This window comes from Ochotona princeps, chromosome 5 (genome assembly GCF_030435755.1).
Source record: "Ochotona princeps isolate mOchPri1 chromosome 5, mOchPri1.hap1, whole genome shotgun sequence".
Taxonomy (NCBI): Eukaryota; Metazoa; Chordata; class Mammalia; order Lagomorpha; family Ochotonidae; genus Ochotona; species Ochotona princeps.
In genome coordinates, this window is record NC_080836.1 from 17,707,315 (window position 1) to 17,726,465 (window position 19,151).

The 19,151-nt window shown below is 40.3% G+C and overlaps 1 protein-coding gene across 4 annotated transcripts in view; it reads right to left on the reverse strand.

Annotated features, from left to right (window-relative positions):
* The window catches only part of NCKAP5 (NCK associated protein 5), an 845,136-nt gene that overhangs the window by 94,291 nt on the left and 731,694 nt on the right, over nucleotides 1-19,151 (reverse strand). For 3 of the 4 annotated variants that reach the window (XM_058664408.1, XM_058664410.1, XM_058664411.1), the window contains 3 exons: nucleotides 14,872-18,644; nucleotides 14,037-14,193; nucleotides 8,902-8,980 (listed from right to left, as the gene is read on the reverse strand). In XM_058664408.1, the coding sequence (XP_058520391.1) occupies nucleotides 8,902-8,980; nucleotides 14,037-14,193; nucleotides 14,872-18,644 (4,009 nt within the window). The remainder of the gene's footprint in view (nucleotides 1-8,901; nucleotides 8,981-14,036; nucleotides 14,194-14,871; nucleotides 18,645-19,151) is intronic. The other variant, XM_058664409.1, reaches the window with a different exon arrangement.

A 19,151-nucleotide genomic window follows, 5' to 3' on the forward strand; every position in this document is an offset into this window, starting at 1 on the left:
TCAAAATAGTGTCCAGCATGTAAAAAGTTCTCAAATAGGGCCCGGCGGTGTGGCCTAGCGGCTGAGTTCCTCGCCTTGAGGGTCCCGGAATCCCAAGTGGGCGCCGGTTCTAGTCCCAGCGGCTCCACTTCCCATCCAGCTCCCTGCTTGTGGCCTGGGAGGGCAGTCGAGGACGGTCCATTGCTTTGGGACACTGCACCCGCGTAGGAGACCCGGGGGAGGTTCCTGGTTCCCGGTTTAGGGTCGGCGTGCACTGGCCCGTTGCGGCTCACTTGGGGAGTGAAACGTCGGATGGAGGATCTTCCTCTCTGTCTCTCCTCCTCTCTGTATATCCGGCTTTCCAATAACAATAAAAAAAAAGTTCTCAAATAAGAGTAGATAGTAATTTAGTGTATATCATGGTCGTAGGCGTTTCAAAATTTTCTGCCATGTTGGGCAGTTTCCAAACTTTGGATTAAAGCATATCATTTCTTTACTTTGATGTACCCACAGCTATTCCTCTCTGTCACAAATCATAGACACACTGCCTTTTAGGGGAGTTAAAGGAAATGTATTGGAAAAAAAAGTGTCTGTATAGCTATTTCACTATTCTGGACTTTATACTTGAAAAAATAGGCCTTGGGAAAATGTGGAGAACGTCTTTTGCCACAATTGTGAAACAATAAAAAATCTGGAAGAGGAACTGATTTAAACTAAGAAAAGTATTCAGGAATTAAAGGACACAATTAAAAGGCAAAATATAAGAGTTATGGGAGTTCCAGAAGGTACAGAAAGAGAAGTGAGTTTAAACCTGCATTTAATGAAATAATAAAGAAAAACTTCCCTAATTTGGAGAAAGAATTGGGAAATAAAATACAGGAAGGGCACAGAACTCCCAACAGCGTTGACCAAAAGTGATCTTTACCAGGACACATTATAAGTAAACTCTTTTCAGTCAAACATAAGGAAAAGATCTTCAAACGTGCACATGAAAGAAATCAATTGATATATAAAGGAATGGCAATCAGACTCACAATCAACTCTACAGGCCGGTAGAGAATGAAGCAACATATACCAGATTCTAAAAGGAAGGAAATTATCAGCCCAGATTAATGTATTCAACAAAGCTTTCCTTTGTCTTTGAAAATGAAATAAAACTTTCCCACAGTAAAGAAAAGCTCAAAGAATATACCTCTTTCAGACCTGCTCTACAAATGATACTTAAAGATGTTCTCTTGACAGAGAAAAGCAACAGCATCCACCAAAGCCAAAGGCAAATGTGAAGAACATCCAGGTAAAATAGTGAACAATAAACAGCCCATTGCTAACATGACAGGACAAAATTACTACCTATTCTTATTCATTCATACCTGAATGTAAATGGTTCAGACTCATCAATCACACATCATAGATAGCAGAGTAAAAATACAAAATATCTGTTGTCTACAGGAGATACATGTCACTAACAAAGATCAGCAGAAACCATATTTCTTGGATTTTTAATGTTTTTGTTTTTATTTTCATTTCTTCAAAAGAGTTTATTCTCTCATTAAGTTCTTCACTCACTCACAGGTCATATAGTAGTATCATTTACTGCAAGAAGGCTCTTTATTTTCTTTTTCATTTCTTCAGTGACACATTAGTCATTCTGTAGCATGTTATTTAACTTCATGGCATTGTCAATTTCTATTTTTCTTCCTGTTTTTTTAATTTTGTTTTGTGGCTTTTTATTTAAGGGGATGTATAGTAATTGTGTAAAAGGCTATCATATTGAGATGTGAGGATATAATGAAGTGTGCATTTCTACATATGGATATCAAAGATAGGCTCCCAATGAAACTGTTCCATATATCTTGACAATATGGTGCTGGACTCTGCCATTGTCCATGCTCTCAATGATGAACTTATGACTGCTTATGAAAAACTGTACTCTTATAATAATATAGGTGTAATCATTGAGGGAATTGCAAAGGTGATCAGGGAAATCTCAGAGCCTATGAACTTAACCATAAAATACTAAAACATGAAAAAAACTTTCTTAAATTGTTTCATCTATTACCCACTGGGGTTGCCTTCTTCCCATTATCTACCTGGATTAATTCACCCCACAGGGCTACTTATTAGTTTCTACTCTGTCAACTAACTTCACTAATTTGTAGCGTACTACTCTTATCTTATCTAAGTGTCAAAACCTTCCTCCTTGGACTACCCAGTTTCCTGCAAAGAGAGCATACCAGCCCTATGGATCACTGTCTCAAGAACTCCTAGTGACTTCTGAGGTCCTGGGAGAAACACACTGTTGCTGTATCAGTGACAATGTGCATCCTTCCAGGAACCATCTACTTGATGAGTCATATCATTTGCCTTGACTCGAAGGACATTTGTCTCTCCTTTGTTGATCACATTCTATCCCTTAGGACAGCGGTTCCCAACTTTGCTACTGTATAATACCTGTTTGGTATGTTAGGAAACACAGAAGCAAAGTGAGCCTCATGACTTTAATATGGGACATTAATCAAGTAAAATCACACCAATCTGTTCTTGATACACAGACCTCATTATCTAAGCAGCTTTCAGTTTTGTGCCAATTTGTTTGCAGTCAATAGAACATATCTATAGAAGTTGCCACTGGGAACGTTTATTCTTCCCACCCACATGTTGTTTTGTCATCAATAACTTTTGTTTTCAACAACCAAGCCTAAACATGCCAGCATATCCTTCAGAATGAGATGTGTGATGCAAATAGCCTTCCACTCAAAAATCTGTGAAAGGCTGATTAACTTTGAGATATGTACTCATTTTATTTGAAATATACAGACCATTCCTTCTGTGTTTCAATTTCTAAACTTTCTCCAAATTTTCTCTGTGGGAACAATTAGTAACATTATTGAAATGAGATACTTATCAAGGGCTTTAACTGACTGGCAGTTAAAATAGCAGCAGTCCAACTATCCTATTTAATTTTAGAGAAATGAAAATTCTAGATGTGCTGCACTCCATCTAATATTTATTTGAACCTCCGTGAAATTTTTTGGTGACAAATTATACACTCATGCTTAAATATGAGCAGAGAGATAGCAAAGTAATCTGTGGTCAACACATTTCCTCAGAAAGTTAGTCAAGGTCAACTGTACAACTAGAGAGCAGGGAAAATTCAAATTATGCAAAAGAGAAAATGAACATAGATCATTAAAATTAATTCTTTCACAAAACTCCTCCAGTTTGTTTTTCCAAAGCTTCCTTAAGTGATCATTTATTCATGTTGTATTAGATCAGCTGAGATTGGAAGGAAATAACCTTTGACAGGTGGTAGGCAGCAGGCTGATAAGCCAGATGTTCCCTCATCTCCATTCTTTCCCTCTTTTAGAATTAAGAGAATCTGCAGGGTTTTGTTTGCTTGTCTGTTTTTTTTGGCTAGAAAATGATTACTTATCTGGAATAATGCTACCCATGCTAAATGACCAGGTAATAGCTAGTGGGATTTGGGCAGGAGGGACAGATAATAGCAGAGAAGTGTAATTAATTATATGAGTTATGTCCTGCATCATCCATTTCCCCTTCCTGTGTGTTTGGAAGTGAACACAGGGGGGGCCACAGTCACCTTAGATCATAAAGTGACCTTTGCAATGGGAATAATATGAAGAACAGAACATGCGCCAGACAGAAGACAGGAGGAAGTTAACACTGTCCTATTAACCTGGACTACCTCTCTCTGGAAATTTATGTATGACAGCAAGATATTTCTATTCTTATTTAAATCAGTGCCCATTAAGATCTCTTGTACTTCCATCTGGATCTAATTCTGTTTCTATTAATAGTTAGGGGAAGCACTGTATTAGGTTTAAAAGTAAATGTGTTCTGAAGAATTCAATGGATAGGATTTGTAGTAATAAGTAATGTTGAGCATTTACTATTGAAGATTTAGTACAACAAATTCCAGAGTTCCTTCTGTTCAGATGCAATAAGCACCTAGGTCCTGGTTCATATTCTCGTTTTAAGTGAAGCACTTCATTCAAAAACCTGTGCAACCTTCCCTTTCATACTCTACCAAAGTAACTGAAACAGTTGCATACATTTCCACGTCAGACCAGGCCCTTGCTGTTCTGCTGGAGGAATAAACCAACGCATCTGTAGAACATCTTTGGAGCCTGGTTTACAGATTCCTTGACAATAGTAATTGTATGTCTTGTAACACTTTTATCTCTTCAACATACACTTCAGTGCAAGCTGGACATGTTACTGCTATGAATTAGATGCCTTGTGGCTGGATGATAAAGAACACTTGGGTTGGTTGCAGAGGTAAAATTTCCATTCTGCATGAGAATCCAAAATGTTCTCTATTATTCTCAGTGCAAGTAGGTCACTTCTTGAAGCAGGGTGATAGCACTACTCTGTCCTCTTGCCACTGTCCCAGTTTCTGTATCCTCTCTGAATCAGACTTGGTTCTTTTTTCCTTCCTCCCAAATTTGCTGAAATCAGTGCTCTGAGTGTGCAAAACTTATAGATCCCAAGAATTCTGAACTAAAATAAAACTCTCCCAGTACCCTAGTTACAATGTAAACAGGTAAGGCAACTATTTAACTTCTTCAGCATCTTAAAAAGACAGCCCAAGAAAAATAAAACGGACTGGTTTATGGAGTTAGGTCAATCCAATGTACCGAGCACCTACTACTCTCCTGTATGATTCGTTACCAGCTAGCAGACAGCTCAATCTGAGGAGAAATGCAAGAGAAAGGATAATAGACTGGAGAGGTAGGACATGCTAGAGGCTCCACCAGCTCCTAGAATACACAGGAGAGCACAACTTCATGGCACCATCCAGAAATAAACCCAGCAAACTTGATGGTCAGGGTTAAATCATATCATCCATCATAATACATTGTGGCAGTAGCACCTGCAGAGAGGGCTGGGAGTCCATTCAGCTAAGGGGGTGTGAATGGTGTAGGCAGATTCCATTCAATCTGGTGGCAGTGAATTATTTGCTCATTGAATTACTGGCAGATTGTTCTATGTAATTCCTCTAGGTTTAAGGAAAATAATAGGCATTCTTCACTTCAGGATATTATACCAGGCATCTCTTTTTTTGGGTGGTAGAAAGGATAACACCAAATTCTGTTTGGTGTCTCCCTCAAATTCCTCGAGAGCCATTTTCTCCTCTTTATAAGGATTCTACATCCCCTGTTCCATTTAGAAAATTATTTTCACAGTTACATTTGTCTGATATTTTTCTTTATGAGACAATACTATTTGAATTTCTACAAATCATTTAACCCTAGGAGAGAATTGTATAATACATAAGTGAGTCTATTGTTATCAAATGGAAGGAAAGAATAATTCAAGCTATGATGATTATGGTTTTTGTTAATAGGCCAGAATGTTACTTGCTTGTTGCCAGTGAACATGGAAGCTTGACATTTATTATGACAATTTAAAAGAAAAACATACTTGCATTATTTTACCCATTTCAAGAATCTTGATCCAATTTAGCACAGGCTTGATGAACAATATTAACAATTTTGTAATCAGTTCACAACGTTTTGATTAATCTAATGTGATCATTTTCAACTTCAGAAACACAAACATTCAAATTCACAACTTTTTCATTGTTCTCTGTTAAACATACTAGCTGATATTTGAAACACAATTAGATGTGTTCATTTGCTATTGGAAGTATATTATGACCATAGAATAATTTTAGCAATAAATTTTAGAAATATATTATGGTTTTGAAAGGGAGGCAAGTTTTGGAAAGGTCTGTGGTGATCCCGTGATGGGCCAGGCAGGGAGATGATCTCAACCCTCTTCTGCTTCTCCATGCAGCAGAGGTTGGGAAGCCGCACACTTACTTTCCCAGCACCCTTTGCATTAGCAGTCACTACAGGATGCACTTCTCCTCAGCAACCTTTGAGTGGAGCCTGTGGGCAGGGTGTGGACTCTGAAGGAGTTTGTCCTCTCACAGTTATTCTCTTCAGTGTGAGTGGGATGCCCCAAAACACTTTGCAACCAGAGGTAATGAGTGTGAAGACAAAAAGTCAATGATGCTTGAACAGTAAAAACAAAATATACGGAATCAGGGCTTTGGATAACATTGCTGAACTGTTATATGCCTCTTTTGTGTTTGTCTTCTTCCAGATTTTTAATTAAATAAGATGATTAAATGGATATATTATGTAAGAAATGACTTGTCTACCAGTTTTCTTTCTTGTCTATTTACTGGTGGCTACTAGCAGCTTATTCATCTAGTTTTCCACCTCACTGGAGAATTAAGTCCAGAATGTTTTGAAGCCAAAGTCAATTCTATATCAAAGAAAAGGCAAATTCACTTCTGTAGGAGTTATTTTAAGGAATACATTCCAATAGAGCAATAATGAAGAAATGTTCATAAAGGAAACTTCAAAAGTTTTGTACAAAAAAGGAATTAAAAAACAAAACATGAACTTAGTGTAAATATTAAAATCCATGCCTATTCAAAATCTTCATAAAGGTTATGAATAATGTGTAATATAAAAGAACTATCTGTGAATTTCAAAAAATGTGCTCCTCAAAATAAACTTTGCACTCCAATTTTCCAAAAACTTTCTGATGTACTCTCACTTATGTTTGTGCAACAAAGGAAATGTTCACATAGAACATTGAGAATATGTGATTAGTAAGCGCTTAAAATCTGGCTCCTGCTATTGAGTCACTAAATTTTTAATTTTATGCTGCTCTAGCTAATTTAAATGGAAATAGCCACGTGACCAACAGCTATCACATGAAATGGTACAGATGTAAAGAACTGCTATTGTATGAAACATGTCTGTATTACTGTAGTTCCTTTTAAAAAATTCAGTATTTAACTTCATACATGCTATTTTACAGGCACAAAACATCTCATTATAGAAAAATGATGACTCAATGGGGCTTTACACAGACTCATGTTTGAAGGCTGTTAAACAATATTTAACTTGCATATTAGCTAACTACACAGAACTGATGCCAATTTAAACATTTTGCATTGACAACTGCAATAAAGGATCTTTTTTGGAATAATAATCTTATTCAGACTATAGGCATTCAGCTGTTTGTTAAGATTTTGTATCCCCAATTACCTATGAAAAGAATAATGATACTTTTCCTGTCTCATTATGCTGTATGGGTACAACAATTCTTTGAGACAAACTAAATTAGTCTGCAGAAGGATACCAGATATGCTACAGAGAGTTGCAAAGTGTACCAACATGGTGCTCAGAGCCATGGGATGCTGAGACCCAGCACCTAAAGCATTCCTGAGGGGAGAGGAGCAATGGATACAGATTCCACCAGAAGCCAGCAATCTGTGTGGCTGTCATGTCTTGAACATGGCATGCAGCACTATCTATTATCCCCAAGCACTATTATCCCCAAATGTGATCTGGAGAAATGACTGTCCCAGGGCTTGGTGTCGTGTTAAGTTGAATCCTTAGCATACTAGGAAGTGAAGATACATCACAGCAAGCATTTCTACTCCCAAATAAAAGGAGGACCCCCCATGAAACTGGTAAATATATCTTGACAATTTAATACTTTCTGCCATTGCCTATACCTATGATGCCATGATACATTTAAATAGCAGAATGTTGAACCTGTAACTGTAATACTACTGTAATACAAGAGAAAATGGGGGAGGAGAAGGGGGAATCCCTATCCCTCAAAACCATATCATGGAAAATAATCAAACCTATAAACATTCTAAAAATTAAAGCTGAACGAACACTATTAATATAAATGACATTTTAATGCAAATAATTATATGACTTTTCCAGAACAGAAGTAGTTCATGAGAACAATGGCATTGCTTCTTACTGTTAGAAAGCTATTTAAACACTTGATTTCATAAGAAACAGATGGATTATAGTATTTACCAACAGATTTTGAATATGCATTTGGATTTTAATCTCTATTGTAATGTTACTCTGGTTGAAGTTATGTAGGAAATTCAGCCACACACCAATAAGTAATTGGAAGATGGAGAAATATTTCAATTGCTTTTCAAATGATAATAATTCTTTGACACTACATCTGAGCTCAAACTAGAGTACCTTCTAAAAATGTGGAATCTGAAACCATACCGCAAACTTTTCATACTCTTACAATAAAATTCTCTAGTTAATCTTTTGAGGAAAAAACCCAGCCAACCAACCAACAACAACAACAAACCCTAAATATTCAGCATTCTCACAATCACAGCAATTTTTAGGTTTCAAGAAACAACCAATTCTGCAAGAGTACAAGGTGTCATGGGGCTAGTAGATTAATCTTTCATCTCTTGACAAACATCATAGCCACAGGTAACCCCTCCAGTACCATTTACACTTTGGCTACTCGGAACAGGACCTTTTGTTTTGGGAACTTAAGTTCCTTCAGTCTGGTGTAACCCACACTTTTAGGAAAATGGCTGACAATTTGCATTTATTGCAGAAATGAGATTATTTGGATCAGTGATTTAATAGGAATGGTGAAGTCATCTTCACTTCTCATATTTAGTTCTATATGTTCAAAATATTTATTTAAAAAATCAGACTCTGTTCTAGAAAGTCATCATTCTGTATTTTCAACCAGTAGGCATTTGCATTCATTGCTTCCTGAGAGAACTTTAGAAGCTGGATCTATGTAGAATTGATTTGTCCTTCAAAAAAATTTTTTTTATGTTCAGCATGACTTTCATATGAGATTGAGAAACACTTCTTATCAGCTCACATAGCATTTCTTTACAAACACTTATATTTTCTTCATTGGAACTGCTTTAATCGACTTATTTTTTTGTTCAAGTGATAGAGGTAACCATGTGTGACTATGAATGGCCTACAGGCAGGCATAACACAGGGTCTCTGGAAGCTTTCTGAAAGAAAGTGACATGCAGAAAGATCACAGTCAAAAACGTATCAGGACATGAGTTTTTACCTATGACGTGGCTCTGAAATGCGGAATCTGCAACAGCACCCTCTTCATCCTCTTGCGAGTTGTCATTCTCTCCTTTTATCTGAAGCAACAACAGAAGACTGAAAGTTTTTATTTTATTATATTAAATCTTCTGAATACCTCAAAATAACAGGTCTTCCTGCCAAAAATGTGCGGATGGGAGCACACACACACACTTCGGAGCACATGAGAGTGTATACACACATCTTTCTTTAGCCACTCTAGGATTTGGCTTTATTACAAGTTTTAATTCCAGGAACATATTTTTAGAGCTTTTAAAAAGATTTATGGGGGACCTAATTCCACACAATATTATAAGGTGATACATTATACATTTCTCTCTTAAAAAAAAAAACTGGAATGTTTTGGACTTCTTGATTACAAACAAATGACAAATATTTGAAAACATAAATGTACGTTCCCTGACAAAACATTTAACAGGGGATATCTAAGCTTAAAGATTAAAGAGTACCCACATATATATACAAATTTTATCTGCTAATTAAAAAATAAGGCATTTATTTCTTTGAAAGGTGAAAAATGAGTGCACTCTCCATTTACTGCTTCATTTGCCAAATGCCTGCAACAGCTGGGGTTGGGCAGGCTGATGCCAGCAGCTGAGAATTCAATCCAGGCCTTCCTCATGGGCAACAAGGACTCAACTATGTGAGCCATTTCCAGCTACCTCTTAGGGCGTGCATTAGCAGGACCAGGAATCAGGAGTGGAGCCAAGACCCAACTCTGATGTACAACACAGGTCTCCCAAACCACTATGTCACATATCTGCCTCACAACACTGGTTTCAATACTTATTAAAGTCTGGGAGGTGTTAACTCTTCCAGAGCCAGAGACTTCCTTGAGCTGTTTCCATGAGACTAAAGAAATACACTGATGTCACCCAAATCTCCTGCAGCAGAACAAATTATTTTTTTAAAAAAAAATTCTTCCAAAAATAAAATGAGGTGATTGGGATGTGGGCAACACTAGACAAATGCAGTGACACGCCTTTCTAGACTTCTATACAAAAACATCTCCCTGCTATTCTAGTTGGAGTACCCAGGGACTTGACTGGCATAGTATCAGTCTGGAGAGACACTCATGAAGTTATAGTGTTGTACAGGCAAGAAGTCTGAGGTTCCTGAAGCTTCCCTAAATTAGTGCTCAAAGAGCAAGTGGTAACACCAGTATAAAACTTGAGTTTCGGGTCCAGCGGCGTGGCCTAGTGGCTAAAAGTCCTCGCCTTGAACGCCCCGGGATCCCATATGGGCGCCGGTTCTAATCCCGGCAGCTCCACTTCCCCATCCAGCTCCCTGCTTGTGGCCTGGGAAAGCAGTCGAGGATGGCCCAATGCATTGGGACCCTGCACCCGCGTGGGGGACCCGGAAGAGGTTCCTGGTTCCTGGCTTCGGATCGGCTCGCACCGGCCATTGCGGCTCACTTGGGGAGTGAATCATCGGACGGAAGATATTTCTCTCTGTCCTCTCTGTATATCTGACTTTGTAATAAAAGAAATAAATCTGTAAAAAAAAAAACAACTTGAGTTTCTTCTTCCCTATCCAGCAGCAGCAGCAGTGACAGCCTTAATGAAACCGGCAAACAGACACTGGATGGCAAGTGCTATTGAAACAGTGACAGGTGTAATGAAAACAGCAAACACACACATGGGTAACAAGTGGTATTTAAGATCCTCACATGTAGGATCTTACAAGCCTTACAACAGGGTTCTGGAGCAGGTGCTACTGCGAGCCTCATTTTACAGATGAGGACCCATCGCCAAGCAACAGAGGGGACAAATATTTGTCTAAGCAATGAAGCTGGGACTCACACACACCAAGTCTGACTCTAAATATGTGGTTAATTAGGGGAAATCTGTTATTCTCAAATGTCCACTCAACTATGACTGTGCCTATGTGCTGCCTCAGTATCATGATACCACGTGCTTCTTGGTGGAATGACTCCAAGTAGCTACTTAAAACTGCATTTCTGCAGTCACCTGAACTGCCAATGACAATAATGTGAACTGAGCAATGCAATGGGATTCTTGCTCAGGTTCACATACTAGAGATGGATGATGAGTTTGCTTAGGGATTTATTGACACGAACAACCTTACTTTATACTTGCAAGGTATAAGCTCATACTATTGCACACTGGCTGTGAGCTAGATTTAGGTTGCTACTTTTTCACTCCCGTTTTTCATAGTTAATGGAACAACACCAATTACCTATATTTTATGAGTTCAGTTCCAATATTAGAATGTATTTGGTGCTTAATCTTACCATACTGATAGCTACAATATGGGAACTGTAAGAGTGTGTGTAGGCAGCCAGAAAAATCACCACACTAGGAGAGGTTCACATTAAAATGGTTATCTGTTTTCTGGGTATCATCAAGTATATGATCCCATTAAATTTTGTTAATCATTTCTATTTTTGTCCACTTGGAGTTAAACAGGAGCCTAGAGCTATCATGCTGTGAGCTTCTTGTTTAAGAAAGTTATTTAAATCCAAAGGAATAAGGAACAGACAATGTTAAAAAAGAATGCAAAATGTGTAATAAGCTGAGTGTACCTCTCTCTGGCTTACTGACTTTATGCTTATGAAATATTTCTGGTTAACACCTTGACTTTCTTTCATTTAAATTAAATAAAATAATCCCAATTACAAAGTAACATGGCCCCTTGTCTAAACTACACAAAGACTAAAACTAAGTGGTTTGTAATGGTAGTTGAAATTGGGACAGAAGCCACTAATTAGAGTTCTGAAAACAAAAATAGATTTAATTCAGCAAAGTGCTAACAGGATTTTTATACCTATATTAGTATCTAACAGTACTAAAAAGGGAAATGCAGTTGCTTTCGAACAAAGTGAGGCTTTGCTACATACATGAATTCCTTATGAATATGGAAAATAACCTTTCTATTTTGACTGTGGATTAAGATAATTAAAATGTGTTAAAATTTTCATAACCAAATATAATTTTGCTTTGTAAAGTGTGATGGACAGTGGTGCATTATGTGTTAAGGTTTTTGAACAGTGGTTTTATTCAGGCAAAAAAAAAAGTATGATAAGATGTCATAAACAGGTACTGTTTCAACACAAAATTACCACTGAGAAGAAAGAATTCCTTACAACTCCTTCCAAAACAAGCAGATAGTAAATTTACCTTTAGTCCTTGTCAGGAAAATTCCCTAAAACTCTGAATTTTAAAAGGCTCACAAGTATTCATGTTATCGTGCTTTGATGTCACAACGTAGCTTCCTATCCAGGCTGATCATACATAATGAATGGATTTCTGCTGCTATTCTTATACTGGGCCCAGTGGAGACTATAGCTACATCCTGTCTGAAATTAGTCATGTCAACCAAGACCACAATGACAGTTATGGAAATGAAATAGAAAACAATGCATTTGACATTCTTACAAAAACGGACAAACTGATCATCAATGTGAGTTAACTCTACTGCAGTATCACGAAAAAGCTTCCCAACAGGACCAAACTCCTCTTTGCAGCTCATGAGGAAAACCAGCACACATCCATTGCTGATGTGTTTGGATGGTGAGTGAGATGCTGTACTTTACAGAAACAGTGTTTCTGGCAGCCATTCTTAGAGTACCAAAGAATCCTTGTCACTATACTTTGAGCTAAGACTGCAGCTGAGAGAAGAAAAGCACAGCAATTTCTTCAGCATTAGGAAGTAATGCAAACGTAAAAATGAAATTGTAAAAGGCAAACAGAGGGACTTTTTGTTTTCTGGGTACTTCTTACAGTGAGGATGCACCTTAAGCTGTCAGAGCCACGCTAAATGGGGCATAAATGGTGTTCCTTCCGATAAGGGGCTCTGCCGGGCTATCCGAGTTTTCCATCAGCTGGATTGAGTTTCTGGTATCTTGTACATTTCCACATGTTCATTCCCTCTCTTTCCTTTCAGTGACACTACAAGGACACCCTTGGATATGGTTACGGTTTGTGGTTTTGTAATGCTGGGGACAACTATATCTTTAAAGAAGGAGTGACACAGGAAAGCAAAGAGCAAGATTGCTTTCAGAGTTTGAAAAAATGTCTTCATAATTTTTCAGAGATAGGTGCTATTAGAATACAAAAAATGTAAAAAGCACATTTGTTTCAAGTGAAAATCTGTCTATGAAATCCTTACCTGGCGAATGCTAAACACTGAGGAATAATAACTAATAATTAACAACTATTAATGCCAAACGTAGTTACTTATAGACTCTCAACTCTTGAACCACACCAAGAAAAATACGTAATTACCTCATATTTAAGTTTTCCCTCAGCATGGACTACATATTGTTTTTAGTAGAGTACAAAAAGAAGTAGATATTGTTATTCCATAAAGAACGTTTGGAAGGAAGGAGGCTTAAGTGCTTTAAAACTCACTAAAGGGAACAATGGAAAACACCACCAAATCAATTACATAAGAGCAAAACCAAAGGGAGTGGCAACTTACGGCAGCTTTAAGACAAAAATGTTTTCTGAATCTAGCACACCCTAGGGAAATATTAAAGCATCTTTTCATTTTTGTCAAAATTCGATTCACCTCCCGTGTTCCAAAACTCATAATTAAAAGGCTAACTGAGGAGGAGCCCGGTTTCCAAAAGGTTTTTTTGGTGTTAACACTGGGTGCTCAGAATTCATCACAACTGAACCGTGCTGAAACCAAATCATAAAAACAGCCAGGAGCCTTAAATTGCTTAACACTTCTTTTACTTTTAAAACCGTGCTCATTCTTTTTCTGTTGTGGGTGGGGTTGGGATTCATCATGAAAACAAATTTCAGCAAAGGTATCATTTGGGATGACACCAGTGGCCTCTGCTGCCTACACTGTTCCATGACTGAATTTCACTGTGAGAACAACACTGGGTGAGGCAGTGTCCCTGGAGCCAGCAGTGCCCACATGTTGTCCAGCTGCCATCTCACTGCTGAGGTTGACATTAGACTCTCTCTCCTTTTAAATCTTATTTAACAACAACAATAACTTTCTCCTATACTCAGTCCCCCAACCTGCTGCTCATATATTTGCATCAGCAATAGGTAGAAATGATCCAGGTAAAATAGTTCAAAATGAAACTATTTAGAACCAGCATGGTGGCACGCTTACCAGGGAGTCTCTAGGCGTTTCCGTATCAGCTTTGGTCCTGGTGTTTTTCTTGTGGTTTCCTGGTGTGGAAGAGCTCTGGGAACTGCCCTTTAACACACTCCTGCAGGAAATATTATTTGATCCACTTTCTGTCTGTTGGGCTACTTTCTTATCAACTCTGCAGGTAGAAAATGATTCCTCTGTTAAATTACACTGCTCTTCTTTCTCGACTCTCTTTTTTCACAAACCTTTACAGTAACCTCCACACAACACTCTGTCTCTAACCCTTTGTATGGCACGTGTCACTTACCAGAGTTTACAGAATCTTCAAATTTTCAAGTAGGTTGTCAATTTAGATTTGATACTATAATAATTTATAACTTCTGGAGGGGGAGGGGAAAAATAAAAACCATGGAAGAGTGATTAACAAACACATTTTGCCCAAAGATGGGCAGGAATTATAATTATTTCTAATAAACTTTCTAATCACACATTTGCTCAGTACAATTGATGAAGTTGGCATGCTTTAAAATATATGCATCATTTTCTTTCATTTCATGCCATGTGAGTGCATTCATGATTCCTAGTGTAGGTTGAATTTTACATCAACCTTGATAAAAGTTACCATTCTTTAATTTCAAAGACCACTGGTTTGGTTAACAAAGTAACATGGACTAAATTATTATTTTATTGCCAACTTTGATTCCTTTGCTTAAAATTCTGGCTAATGTATAAAAGACTATGACTATGCATTCCTACTTGGATGAAAAGCATTTAACATGCAAGGAGCGAGCAGCTCTGCTCCTTGTGGATGACGGTCCCCTCTGCCATACCCCCCTCTTTCCCAGCGAGTTACCTGTTCAACAGTTCTGTCATGAAGGTGTCATTTGTTGGACTTGTGACTGGGATGGTTCTACTTCTGGGTTCAAATTTCGTTTGGCTGTAAATGTTCTGTGGCATTTTCGCACTGGTTTTGCTCGATGAGCCATCATCCGGCCCATGTGCTGATTCCGTATCCTTGCTAAGCCCATTTCCCATCCCATATTGCAGCTCGGGCTTCTTTTTCTCTTTTTTTCTGTCTGATTTTAGCTGTTTGTTTCCAAATCCCAGCACTTTTGCATCTTTCTTCTCCACTTTGGTTTTGGGAACATCCATTTTTCTGCTACTGAGAGCTGGAAGTCGGCTCTTCCGAAAACCAAACCAGTTGGCGAATGAAGGCCCTGGCTTCTGCCTCGCTTCCACAGAGGTCGACTTTGTTTGCACTTGGCCCTTTTCAACATTTTCCTGAATGCACAACATGACCTTTTCTTCGATTGTGGGTGACAGGGGCGCTTCTGGATCCATAGTACCAGTCCTGGTTGTAGAGGCATCTGGATGCCTTTCAGCAGTTTCCACCTTGGATACCCTGCTTGTTTCAAAACTGCTGGGATGCTGTGTCCTGCCTGGGCTCGGCAAGGCCCCAGGGCAGTCCATTGGCATGGCTACGCACCTGCAGTGGTCACTTCCTGGTTCTACAGGTACGGGCACACTGGGACATTCTTCCTGAGTGTATGTCTGTGGGGACTCTGCTCCAGGTGGGAGGACCCCTTCGGGTTTTGGAGGGATCCTCAAAGGCAACTTACTAGGGCTCCCATGCTGGCTGCTGGTGCTGTCTGTACCCCCCAGGGAGCCGTTCTTGGAAGATGAGTGGCCCAGGGGCCTCCCAGCACCCAGAAGGCTCTCAGGCATAGGAACAGAAGGGGTCTTGTTGAAAACACCTTCCACATTGGAGTTCTGCCGGGTAAGAGAATTTCCCCTGTCAGCAGTGTTGGTAATAATCTGAGTTCGGACTTTTCCGGGCCCTTCCATGGTGGCCGGTGTGGAGGGCTTGTCTCCTGAGTGAGCGCTGAAGCTCTGGCTGCGGGCCTTGGCGCCATTCATGCCGAGGGCTGGCTTCAAGTGTGGCTTGCTGGAGGACAGGGATCTTTTCACAGATCGGTTCTCTTGTCCATCTCTCCCCTCAGCCCCGGGGCTACTGTTTTCAAAGGACTCTGGCAGTGTTGTTTCTGCGGGAAGCCCATCCGCTGCACTGTTTTGCCTCTGCAAATCCAGTGCAGATGCGTCTCTGTCCTCTCTGTTAGTCTCAAGGCTTGCTGGAGCCATGTATCCCTTGGGTTTGGCCTTGCTTACAGCCCCAGAACTAATTTTAGAGGCTTCATTGAAACTATCTTTTTCTTGCTTTCCTGGGACTGTGGAACTTTTCCTGAGCAACTGGGGAGACTTAACGAGAACTTTGAGTCCCACTGGGAGGCGGGTTTTCAGTCCTTTCTCTGGAGTGTTTGGACAACCTTGAGGCGCATACTGGCTTTTGTAGAATGATGATGAAGATGGAGGGCTATTCATCTGAGGTGATGCTGATTCATTCATCACAAAGAAGGAAGGCTTGGGGGGTGTGGGGACACTGTCATTTACCTGCTCTTTTCTACCTGGAGATATGGTTTTGCAGGATGCTGTTTCCAGGGACTCTTGGATTGATGGAGAACCCTTGGGAGTCTGTAACCCTAAGTCCGTGTGTGCAGTTCCAAGGATTTGGTGAGGAGAGGTTCTGGGGATGCCTCTCTTTGGAGAAGCCCTGGGTGGTCCTGGAGTTACCCTAGATGAGGTAGAGGAGGGACTGTGAGCAGGGCATCTGGCTTGAATTGCTGCCTCTGCAGGGGGCACAGAGTGAGTGAGAGTGGGCTTTCTGAAGGCCATGGAAGGCTTTTTCCTTTGTGTTTCTGCTGTGGCCTGAGAAGAAACAGCAGGGGTAGAGGGTCCCTTCAGCAGGGGGCATTTGAAGATGGTCCTTGGTGATTCACCAGGGATCCTGGTTTCAGGCCTGGCAGATGAAGCCATTGGTGAACAGTCATGACTAGCCCTGATCAGCAGGGAGACCGACCTGTCTGGAGGGGTTGGCGGGGAAGGGGACTTGAATTCTGCTTCTGGCCCAGAATCACAGAGTCTGTCCTTCATTGGGGGGTCTTCACTGTTGCTAGGCTCCATGAGGGCCCTTGACCGTGACCTTGGAGTCTGCCTCTTGGAGCACGGGGCCCAGTCCCTCCTGTTGGGCATTCTGGAGCCATGAGAAAGCTGTGCAGGGTGCTTTGGAATGTGAGAATCTGCTTGTAAATCCGAGAGGGGTCCAGAGTTTTCAGTCTTTGTGATCTGTGAAAGTTTCATGGGCATGCAGGATGGTGACTTCTCAAGAGTCATAGGGCCAGAAGAGGGCCTGAATATGCAGGTTTCAGCCTCTATGACTCTTGTTTTCTGGGGTGAAACCTTGCCCCTGGCAGGCATCTTTGTCAGACTGTGCTTCTGATGGACACCCAGAGATACCGATGGCCTGGGATGACTCTGGTTTGATGCTCTGTGTGTTGCTTTAGTCAGCTTTGGTTGCTGAGTATCTGGTGTTACTGTCCTGGGGCTGAAAGATTCAATGGATGATGTGGGAATATCATCTACATTATGTTTTGGAATGTTCTTTTCATCTTCCTCTCCTGATCTCTTTAAAAAAGTACAGTCTCTTGCAGCACAGCTTGGCTGGAAAGGGGCATTTCCCTGAGGCGAAATTCCAGTGTGTTCTCCTGTGGGTGGATCAGGGGTTGCATCAATAGAAATTTCATTTGTGGTAAGAGTGACAATTCCAGTCTGCTGAGAGCTGAACTGAATGGGTTCCCCATCTTCCGCATCAAATATTACAGTGATGCATTCTTCCGAAGAAGTCCTTTTCACCACCCTTTGCTGCTTAATGAAGCTGAATGTCTTGGGCCTAGTCTCTAAGTGGATGGGCACCTGCATTGAATGCTTGTCAGGAGAGTCATGGTGAGATCTACCCAATTCCACAAGCATGTCCAGGTTCTCTGTGGACTTGTCAGTATCAGCTGTCAATGACAAATCTGAAGGGCTCTTCTCATCACTGCTCTCAATGTGCAACTCATCAAGAGTGTCATTGTCATCTGTGTCTGAAAGCTGAAAACCAGCAGCCATGTGGCTGCGGCCCTGAATGTGGGGGCCCTTGTCGCTCTGCAGCTGAGATGACTGCAAGCTTGGGAACCACTTCCTCTGCAAGGGACAGTTGCTGGCACAATGCAACAGCTTTTCAGGCCTTTCCTTGGGATACACTGAGAATGTGCCTTCGGAGAAGTGTTTTCTGTATGGCTCCCAGCCAATGAGACTGTCGGAAACACTGTGGGTTAATTTGCTGCCATGAAGCCTGCAGCCCTGACTTGGAACTGTTTGTAGCAATGCTAAGGAAGAGGACTCATCATCGGCATTATCATAGGAATCTGCTTCATAAACAAATGCCTTGTATGGCTCCTTCCAGGGGCTCACAGGGTCTCCTTGTTTGTAGGGGGGATATTCCTTGAGGCTGTTACACTTCACTCCTGGAGAATATATTCCTTCATTTGAGTTCATGCAGTCTTTATAACCCCATTTGGTTATCACAGATGAGGGTTCAACTAATGTTTTTCGCTTCTGCAGCTTCCTTAGTCCTTCCAAAATGTGGCATTCCTTGATGCGAGTGGGAGGTAGTTCATCGGGAGGACTGGCAAAGCCACTTGGGAGGGAAGAATCAACACTTCGCCTTTTATCCCAGTTCTGTGATGACTGCTAGGAGAGAAAAGTTGGTATCAGGAATGACTGAGCCACAGAGGATCACCAAACAGTTAAAGGAAAAGTCCACAATGTATTTCATTTATATTATTAGTTGAAATTATTTCCATGAAAACACATATATTCATTAGAAAATGCATTTGCTTATTAACAAACTGGCAGATGTGGGGTTTGTCAGGTCTTATGTTGAGCAGCACAGTGATATAAAGAAATAGATGTTAAGGACTCTGCCTTCAAGGAGCACAGACCCACTAATGGAGAGGAGATCTGGTTGCAAGAGAATAGAGACATGTAAATGGGCTGAAAGCTCCCAAGATTCACATGTCCTCTGGGAAAAATATACAGGAAAGATGTGTATGTGGATATACCTAGCCATTCAAAGATAGGTTTGTCTCAGGTCAAGAGTTGGGGAAATGAGTTTTCAGGCAGAAGAAATGAGCTGGGCAAAGGTTTTTTGATAGTTCTATGGTTTCACAGGGGTTTTTTTTGGTAAGCAATGAACAT